Genomic DNA, 10,861 nt, shown 5'->3' with positions numbered 1-10,861 from the left:
CTAATCAGCCAGCGAGTCCCAACCGCACCTGTCATTGGATGGCGTCTACACACCCGCTGCCTGAAGGTTGCAGCCCAGAAATGCCCTGAACACAGCAAAATGAGAAGGAAATGAGAAAGTACAGGCACAGGGCAGATAAATACACCGCCACACACTTCTAGTGGGTCATAAGTGATGATTGATTATTTTTGCATGAGTCTGTACTTATTGTTTGGGAAAATCCTGCAGAGTATATGCGTGAGATACAACCAGTTTTGGACAATAAAAAAGACACTTTGAGATAATACGACACATTGTGTAAATATAGATAACCTGCCAGAGTGTAAAGGATAATCTTGACCCTCCTAAGTTCAGTAAATGTTGTAACCTGAATGTCCCAGGGTTGTAATAATGTCAGTTGCAGCGCGAGTGAGGCAGTCTTCTCACTGCTTTGGTTGAGGCTCCTTCTTTGTGCTGCTAGTCAATCCTGTTTTTTTTTTGTTTTTGTTTTTGTTGGGGGGGGGGCTGCTAAAAATACTTGTGTGGACAAACAGAAAGCAAAAGAAAAAAGAAAGACGGAGAAAGAAATACATATTCTGTTGCGATGACATGAAGCAACCAAGAAATGTTCTGAAATATTCAAAACTGGAGGAGCAGCCGCAGTTTTTATTTCCGTTCTCATTCTCCCGTCAGTGTGGGAGTTATTAAGGTGTTATTACAACTGTGACATGACAGAAAGGTACTTCATGGCTGCAGCCTGAAAAGTCATTTCTATAATGTGAAGACTGTGTACCAACATAAATCAACCTAGTGTTTCATCTAGTGCAGCGATAACTGGATGTATTTCTTTTTATCTCTTCCATCCACACGAGACATGCAGATGAGCCAAGGACTCCATGGCAATAAGGCCCAATGTGACACTTGTGAAATCTCCCGAGTAAAATCTGTGCTTGGCCTTAAGACTTCTAAAGGACACAGCTTGTAAAAACTTCCTGCGACAGAGAGCAGAGACGCTCCTAGTATAAGCCACCCGCCTTTTGAAGCTCCTCTCCTTTTAGAATTGAGGGGAAAGGGTCAAATCAAGAGAAGAAGGCATTTGTAAAAAACGATGGCTTGAAGAGAGATTAGCCAGCGTAGGGTGGAAACTCATTTAACATCATCCAGTCGTCGTGTAAATCTGTTTTTACACCTTTTGAGAGTAGCTGGGGCAACGTCATATTAGCATGAAATACCAGTTTGAGCTATTCATTATGTCATGGGAATTTTGTCAATTGAATTTAAAGTGTTAAAAAGGATTAAAGGGAGCTTATAATCACTGTATTTATCATTACTTAACCAAGCAGATGGTTTGACAAATATGTCAGAGTTGACTAATGATTTTCAGTTGCTAATTCATCGCTGTGTTACAGTAATGAGCTGTAATTCATCTATTGTATGTATTTTACAGACGTCAAACAAATAGCAGGCTGATTAGCTCGGATTGATGTGCGCTCTCGCATCACATCTAGCATTCTTTGACGATGTGTGAATAAAAGCTGATGATCTTTAAGACTGACTGTGCTCTGGAAGTTTTGTTCCTGCCCGGCTGATAGCTTGTCACTCCAGCCCTCGGCTATCCGTGCAAATGGGTGACTACAATGGAGTCAGTAGACAGGAAAGACTGGCCTACCCAGTGGCCTCTTTTCTCCACCATATAGAAAATAATAAAACGACCCAGTTGTACAATCAGCAGCACATTGATCTCAGGGCCGGCTAGCCTTCAGCACATTTATTAGCCGCTGATCATGGAAGTCCCTCACTAGTCAGCAGCAAGTGCACAAAAGCAGCAACATATTTGTTCTCATTCAAAGAAATTATCTAGTTACTGTGTGGATGTGGCCAAGGGACATAAAGCCTTAATGACAAGAGGGTGACGGAATGTCAAGTGTTTAAAAGCATGAATAAATCTAGAGCCTCTCAAGGGTGTCTTTGTTTCCCCTCGTCTTTCCTTGCCTTCCTCTCTCCATTTTTGCAAATTGTGCTTCACAGGAGAATAAAAAAAATCCCAAAGTATTTCTCTAGAGTGCACAGTCGCTATTTGCCTTTGCTTAATGTAATTGTTTTTTTTTTCTTTTTCTAGTTGGTGTCATGTCCAGGTTGTGACAAAGAAGGAAAGTGTGAGCGTGAGCGTGCGTGTGTGACAGAGAGACGAATGGAAAGTGAAAGAGATGGCCCGGGTGTCTGTAAATGTGCGTGCGTGGTTTATGATTACATGTCCTTTGTGGAGCACATCAACCATTCATGCAAGAGGAACCACGGTGGGATGAGAAATTCCTTTTGCGCACTCGCAGGCAGCAGAAAGTGACATTGAGCGTTCATATACAAGCTGGAAATCTCATGCTCAGCCGATATGCATCTTATGAAAGAAACAGCGTTCATCATTTTCATCTCAGTGCGCCCCCGACCTCGCACCCCCTCCCTCCTCCCCACTTCTGTGACCACGGTGTCATGGCTGTGTGCGGACTGAGAATAATGGCGTGATGGGCCCTGATAAATGAGGGCTGATAAATCAGTATCGTGAACAGAGGCAGAACAATATCTGGTGAAACAGAGGGAACGCCAGTGGAGAGATATCTGGCTGCAGTCAGTGAGAACACAGGGAGCTGTAGATCAAGGCTGGATGTTGGTGTGATTGAGGCGTAAAAAAAAACCTGGGACTTGAGAACAGGTCCATTCCACTCTCTGAGGATGAAGAAATCCTAACAAATTGATCTAATATTACACTTAGAGGGCAGCAGTGTAGAAATGAAATTGATTGATTCTACACAAGTGACTAGGTCCATACACAAATACATTAAAGACGGCAGAAGCCCGATGTGTGCACACTCTGTCATCCAGCTTAGTTACTTATTCATTCGAAGGTAGCATGCAGGGGCTGGGAAACCGTAAGAAATATGCTCTTGCTGCTGCGGGCCAGAAATTTCTATCGATAGCCTGGGTAGCATCCATCTTCCCAAAGTCCACCAAAGGTCAGGAGCAGCATAACTTAGAAGCTGGTTTGCATCGGATTCTAGTCTGTATTCTGCATGTTTACTGACAGTCCCCCCGCGGAGGCTGGATGGCTCTGTGACACTTGCTCAGCCATCCACACACACACACACACACACTGAGGAGCTGAGGATGGCTGTCTTGTAAATCTGCGATGGTGAGGGGGTGTTGGTGAAAGCATTGTTTCACAGTCAATAAAAGGGGCCCTGGGGTGCTTGTAAGAACAGCAATCTGCAGCCATTTTCCAAAGAGGACATCTAGGGAGTACTCCAGGGTTATAAGTTGAGTTCCTTCTCGTATTTGGAGTTAATATTTCGAATAAAAACTAAAACAATAATGTGCCCAGCACATATTGCAGTATCTAATGGGAAAAGATATAGAGTCACTGGAAAGCAATGTGCACATGAGAGCCAGCATTCACTCCAGGATAGACAACAAAGCCCACAATGCTAAGCCAACAAATGACAACACATTCATTATTTATCTACCATTTTGTATTCCTGAGGTGTTTGCTTTTTTTTTTTTTTTTTTAATGTGCATTTTGTATGTCAAAGACGTTCACATAAACTGGCAGATGAAACAATGTCATCCCCATCCAACTTAATTAGCTAAATAATTTTCTGCATACTTAAATTCCCTTGCATTACTATTTTTATCCATTCGTCAGCTAGCTAAAATGTGCAAATGAGATACTATTTTGAGCAATTATTTCAACCATCCTTGCCGGTACCATATGGCAAATAAATGATGAAAATATGCTGCTCACACAATAGACATTCTAATTACCACTCAGTCAGTCAATGTCAGTGATTATAATCCTCAAAATACATTGTCCTTTAATTTCCCACATAATATATTCCAGCATCAGTCTAACTGAAGCAGACTGCTTTCCTTGCATTGTTTAACAGTCTGTAACACTTCATGTCTATAAATGGTACAGAACTGGATGTTTTGGGTGGGGATAGTGGAGGAGCTGGGTAGCGGCTGCCTTTATGTCCTGGGCTCTTTTAGATTGCCAGCTTTCCTTCGGGGATAATCCATGTTGTGAAATTGAAGTGCAGTGCTGGAATATCAATTCTTTCTTTTTTTTTTTTTTTCTGCTGCTGAGGGTTAAAAAATGAAACAGGACTTGACTGCTTGGTGGATATGAACCGGTTGGAGCAATCTGAACATCAAGATGACAATACGGCGGGGTGGGGGAGCCTGTAGAGCACTTACATCTGGAGAAGAGGCGGCATTAAGAACTGGACAAATGTACACTGCAGCACTGTGCTGCAACCAGAGGGGTATTTATCTTTTATGTGGGATTTAAAGGAGTAGTTTGACATTTTGGGGAATACGCCTATTCGCTTTCTGGAGGAGAGTTGAAGGGAGATGAAAAGATCAGTGCCACTCTGCAATCTGTCATCATCTGTCAATCAGCCAGCAGAGTGTTTGCTTGCTGGTTGCAGCTGCAAACAGGGGGAAACAGCCAGCCTGACTGTCTGAAACATAACAAAATCAAACCGCTACCTCCACGGCTGAAAAATAAAGCCAAAAACTGCAGTTCCTCAAATGGCCACTTGAGGCTGCGAGTCAATCCCCTCAGACCCCCATATTAAATCAGTTTTGGTCTCTGTAGCTCATATATGGGGGATGATTTTTTTATGCACCTCACTTATTTCAATTATATTAAGTTTGTCATAATTGTGGTCATGGCCACTTTGAGTGACAGCCAAGCGCTAGGTTTCAGCAGCCAGGCTTCATTTGGCCCGCCTCAGCTCCACCCACACTCCACCTCTTTGCCCATTTTTGAATTACCCTCCGGACTGTAATCTTGCTGACTGTAGCTGCAAACTGGGAGAAGCAGCTAGCTTTTGTACAAAACCCATGTAGCAATTCTTCCCCCCACTAAGAAACAGTCTTCCAATGAATTACTGTAAAATGGCAAATTGTCCTTTTTGTGTGGATTAAATAATAAGCTTTGGAGATGCTGGGAACATTTATTACTTCAGACTGCCAGCTAAGCTAAGACAGAAACCTCATATTTAACAGACACGAGAGCGGTATCGATCTTCCTATCTAACGCTCCAAAAAAGCAAAAGAGTCGAACTATTCCTTTAATGTTGTAAAATCTTCCTCTGAAGGTATTTCCTGCTTGGCTGCACGGTTGTTAACTTTGGGCATGTATAAGCAGTAAAAAGAATTTGATGGAGCCCCTTTGAGATGTTGAATTACGAATCACATCTGTGCCTGCCGGCGATCAAAGAACATAAAGTAGTTAGGCAAACGTGTAAGTGGTGTAACGCTTCTATTAGGAAAGCAGAAACAAAGGGAAACACATTAAAACCAGCCGTCTGGTTTGAAAACCTCAGTGTTAAAAGAGGCAATTTGGCGAAAAAAATGTGAGTCAGTTGCAGTTGAAACAACACCTCGAGGTCAGACAGTTTGTTGTTTAACATTTCATCCGACTGGGCATGTAAAATACTGTATTGCTTCTGGCAAACAGAGTGCATAGCTATGCATTCTCTGAGATAAGTGATATGCACCAGACAAGGTCGTTTAAGTAAGACGAACCACTCGCCTCATGCAGGATGTGTGAAAACTACCAGTGTTCTTAAGGGGTGAAAACAGTGCTTTTTCATGCAATGGTCAATTTTAAGATTTTTGGCAATTTTGCTTCCATAACAAATCTTCTTTCAGAGAATAATACACATTCAGGTATTTTAGCTCTATTCTGCTCTGGATATTTATATAGATCAGTGCATATTTAATGCATCATTTGCATATTTAAAAATCATATTTCAGAAAAGCACTAATACAAAAAATAATTGTCTTAATATAAGTAATCAACTGGGGAAGTTTCATGGTGATATCTATTAGACTTTTTTTTCCTTTAGTCTGTTCACCTGTAGTGTCTCCCAATAAGAGGTACAGGATGTGGAACTGATTAACAGAGCAGCTACACTGATTACACCAGCTGAAAAACAAAAGGCAGGTATGGTTCACTGGTTATTCTCTAATAGACATTCATTGCGTTTTGTGTGAGGACTACAAAGCTAAACTCCTGTCTAATTTGGCTGAATTAATAAGCCATGTCCACATCTATTCAACTGGGTGCAAGCGGTGAATTCTAGATCCCGCAGTAATAGAGGGGAGAGGGGAAAGGAAGGGCAGGTGAAGGCTAAACGACCCACGCCCCGTGACTTTCGTCATCTAAATTCACCGCGTGCTTGATGGCTAAACAGATCATTACCACTGCTACCACCAACACGTACAATACACACACACACACACACACACACACACACACACACACACTGATTTCTGTCTTCATCCTCACACATGCCGCAGCAGCACAGAGTCCCTAAGGGCAGTTTTTGGAGGTATTCTTCATTTTGAGGTCAAGTCCAGTCTGACCTACAGTACTTTACCCCCGACAGCAGACAGGTGCTGGATGGATTTGACATTTTCCTGAGCTTCTGACCTTGACTTGGCTTAGGAACACACACACACACACACACACACACACACACACACACACACACACACACACACACACACACACACACACACACACACACAGTGTTACAGAATAAGCTTATTGTTTACGTCTCAGCCTGCAAGCCACAATACTTATCTATGGACTTGTATGGGCCTAAAGCATTTTGCTTGTACAGAATGTGCGCAAACAACAAATACAGTAAATAAGAGTATAAATTATTTATTCTCCCCTCTGGAAAAACATCGTACAATGAACTATTTTTTTCTTTTTATAGCTATTGTCCTTTGTGATAGATTGCACTATTTGCAATCTAATTAAGCCTCTGCAACAATGCTGAGTAAAAACAAATAAATAAAGAGGCAGTTTTTAGCTCCAAAATTAGCATTTTATTTAGATGGTTGGGGTCAGAGATGTATAATTTGTTTTCCAGTACACATGGTTATCCACAAGGCTTAAGTCAAAAACCTTTTCCAGTCTTAAAGCTGATTCAGTAATTAGTGCCTAGCATGTCATCCCACCCCACCCCCCCCTTTTTGGTACAAATTCAACAGTTGTGCTGACAATATCACTACTTTTCAATTTTTATCAACGTGTTTTTTTTTCTTGTTTTATACAAAAAAACTCTCTTAACTTCTACACATTTAATGTCACCCAGATTTTTATTTTTTTCACTTTGTAAATAAATTTGGGAAACAACATTTTTCATTTTTGTTGTCATGAAAAGATAAAAACATGCAAAAAACTTGAATTTGTAGTCCAAATCAAACATTTACAAGTTTGGAACCTTTTGCACTTTTTCATATACTACATCAAAAGAAAAGGATAAAGAAAAAAAACATTATGTACACACATCTTTTTACAGTGAAGTAAAACTTGAAAATATCAGATGATGACTAAGGCAAATGAAGTGTACATAGATTAGACCAAAACACTTTTTTTTTGTTGTTTTTGCAAAACACTACATCACTTCAGAAAAAAAAAGAAAAAAAATCTGCTACAAAAGTATGATTCATAACTCCCTTTATTTGCAACCAGCTGCATAATTTTAATTTTTTAGTGAAAAAAGTCTAGAAGTCTAGCGTACTGTACAGTGCTGCTCTTAATTGTTTGTCTTCCCATCCAAGCTGACAGAGATGATCCTTCATTTCTTCATCTTTGTAGTTTATTTAAATAATCTTCAACAAACAGGAGCATTGGGTAATCAAAGGAAAAAAGCATGTAGAAGCATACCAGAGTGTAACATACTTTGTTTGAAATCACTCCAAAAGTCAGTACCATTAAAGCCTTGAACATAAAACTAATCATTTAGATCCAAAAAAATGTACAAAAAGGCACATTATATCCCAGTGCTTCTGTACTGTGAAATTCAAGTGTAACTGAGCGCATTCAATACCAACAATCCAAGTGGTGACAGTCCACCAGTGTTCCCTCCCACATCCGCCATAACTGGACCACAGCCTATGCCTAAGCTTTCAACAAGCATATGTATGCGTAGACTACAACGATAAGCCTAGGTTGGTTGTTTTTGAAAAAATTTTCTGAATCAATGTTTATTTTTTGTTTCTTTTCTGTCACAGTTCCATCTCTCAGGGAATATCAGAAGCTGTCCATGTCCATCAACAAGAAATCTTTCCTTTTCTTCATTTTTTTTTTTCTCATCTTTTCATCCTTCGAGGAGTGGCTGTGTGTCCTAGTCATCACTTCCACCGTACATGTCTGCCAGTTTTCTAAAGCGAGGGCCCCAGTCGTTGAGGTAATCGTAGTCCTGGTCGCCCCCGCTGCTGGAGGAGTTGAGGGAGCTTAGGGAGCCAGCTGTGGAGCCGCTGCCCTCATAGTCGAACACTAGCAGGGAGTCGTAGGGAGGAGCGGTGGGGTCGTTGTCTGCTGCCTTCAGTCCCTTTACAGAGGGAAATAAAACCACAGTTAGATGAGAAGATTAAGCCACGTCTGCACACCAACACTGTCTGCAATAAGGAGGCAGCCCACATCAACACAACTCCCGCCCCCCTACTGCAGCACACAAACAGGCTAATCTATCCTAAAACCAGTCAGTGGTTCAACCTCTGCTTGTTCAGGAAATAAGATTAATCAGGCTCTGGTGTTCCTGTGAGTTTCCTCTGTGTTCTCGTCAGGACTCTCCTGATGTTTCTGGGATGTAGGATTATCTGCTGCTTGATCAAAAGCCAAGAGTGAGCATGACCAGCTGCCTCAGATGTCTGGAATCATCTCCACTCCCCCCACTGACCCCTGTGTAGCCCCCTCTTCTCTCTTCAAGGGCCTTTGGTGAGCAGTACACCTCTCACACTGATATTTTGTCATTTATCATCTATAGCAGAAAGCGGTATCTTTAATAGATCACATTTATCAGACTCCTGCTGAACATTAGCAGTAAGCACTGAGCTTAACTGAGGCAGAAATGACGGGAGCATGAGTGTGTTTTCCACGAATTCGAGTCTCTCCATGTTATCTCGAGGCTCATGGTGCTCTTGTGGGTGGCTCTGTTTTGAAGATTGTGCTCAACACTCCTAGAAATCCTCATAGCGTCATGAGAGGTCCTTATGGATTGTTATTGATTTCCAGCCCCGTTCCCTAACGGGACTCAGGAGACTTGATGGATTGCTAATCTAAGAGTTGAGATGTGCTTTGGCCATGAACCTCGTTGGATCCAAGCCTAGTTTTCTTCTTCTTACCGCCACAACTGAGGTACCCAACAAATAATAAATGAATTAACAGAAGTGGAGCAACAGAACGCTGAGAAACGAGACCTCAGCTCATTGGGAACTTGTCGAAGATTTATAGTTTCCTCCATGCTGCCATTATAGCGCTGAAATGCTCTCAAATAAAAAGATGGATTGAATTAAAGTGCCTGGGCACTTGGCGATTATTTTCCACTTGTTAGCTTCCGTTAAGTATTTGCTCAGGGCTGTGGTGCTGATAATTTGGTGGGAAATATGACAGATGGATCGTTCATTACAATTACAACCATTACCGCTCTGGTGGTTATAGCCCCCTTCCATCTACAACCAAAACCCCACTGGCAGTTTCATAAGGTTAGTCAATCACAGAACTCTGCCTCGTAATTTCATTTTAACTGAGTCATGTGTGCCGGAGATAATCACGACTCTCAGTGAAATGGTGAACTCTCGTCAGTCTGTCTCACAGTTCACAAAAGAGACACTGGTATTTCTATTTGGCTACCTGGCGCTGTGTCCACCTGTGACCAACAAAGGTCATGTATCTAATGCCCCCCGCCATGGGAACAGACCAGGAGCTGACGAACAGACGTTTGTTTGTCCGACTGTGAGGTTAAAGTACTTATGTTAAACCTAAATTTTTTTGTCCCTCTAATTTAATTAAGAGCCACAGGCTCCCGGAGTGTGTGCACATTACAGGATGGAGATCAGACCCCTTTCCCCTCCCCCATCCCTCTCTGTCTCTGTGCTTCTCTGGCAGCTAGCCCTTATCAGTTGGGTCAGATTCCAGCTCCGTGTGAGCACTGGAGCTACCATGACTGAGCTTTAGCGACTGTCAAATCTGGGACTAAAAACAGATCCAACATTGCCTGGATGCAGTGAGCGTTTTCTGGGTCAGGATGCTCAGACTTGAAACGTCTCAGAGGTCTTGTGAGAATATTAAAATGACGAGTCTGATGAAGGATGGTGCATTGTGAAACCGCTCTTCATTGAGAGTGCAAAACATTAAATTCCACTCAATATCAGCTGTTACGACAAGTGTATTAGGTGTATTCATGAGACACGGAGAGAGTGAAAATGAGTGGTGCCTGGGTTAAGGGATCTGAGAGATAGATGGTCGGGGAGTGGAGCTGAAAGAGCAAGTTCTAATCTAAAAACATGGGCGCCATCCAAAAACTCAGAGAGAACTCCATTTGTAATGCTGTGAAACTCTTGTCTGTTGGAGCTTGTGAAAAATACATGACTGCTCTTTTCATTTTACATTCTCCCTTCATGCTGGAGTCAATGATGGCCTGAGGCAAACGAGGGCACTCTGAACAGTGCACTCCGATAGAAAGCCAATGTATTGCTACTCTCATCTTCCATGTCTATGCTGACACATCTATAACTCTACTTTGGCAAAAAGTGAGGAGAAAAACAATTACATCTAAGTGAGTTAGCATCATGTACTTTTTGGACTTTATGCATGTCTGAGCGGATATGTGTGAAATGAGAAAAGTTTCTACCTTCTGCTGGGAAAAGATGAAAACAATTCTAATAATAATTGATTCAATTTGAAGTTTTTTTTTTTCCTCTCTCTACAAGGCAGCGCACAACTGCTTGATACTGAGTCACAAGAACCAAATTGTTTATTTAGATACAAGTTGATTATAAGAAAGTCATTCAGCTTGAAAATGAA

General features: G+C 41.7%; 1 protein-coding gene across 1 annotated transcript in view; it reads right to left on the bottom strand.

Moving 5' to 3' along the window:
* Positions 1 to 6,853: 6,853 nt before the first annotated feature.
* The window catches only part of cdh2 (cadherin 2, type 1, N-cadherin (neuronal)), a 59,611-nt gene continuing 55,603 nt past the window's right edge, over positions 6,854 to 10,861 (bottom strand). Inside the window, exon 16 of the mRNA XM_070975179.1 lies at positions 6,854 to 8,387. Coding sequence (XP_070831280.1) covers positions 8,181 to 8,387 — 207 coding nt within the window. The 3' untranslated portion in view covers positions 6,854 to 8,180. The remainder of the gene's footprint in view (positions 8,388 to 10,861) is intronic.

This window comes from Chaetodon trifascialis, chromosome 11, assembly GCF_039877785.1.
Source record: "Chaetodon trifascialis isolate fChaTrf1 chromosome 11, fChaTrf1.hap1, whole genome shotgun sequence".
NCBI lineage: Eukaryota > Metazoa > Chordata > Actinopteri > Chaetodontiformes > Chaetodontidae > Chaetodon > Chaetodon trifascialis.
The sequence above is the reverse complement of the archived record's forward strand: the minus strand, read 5'-3'. Positions and strand labels throughout refer to the sequence as shown.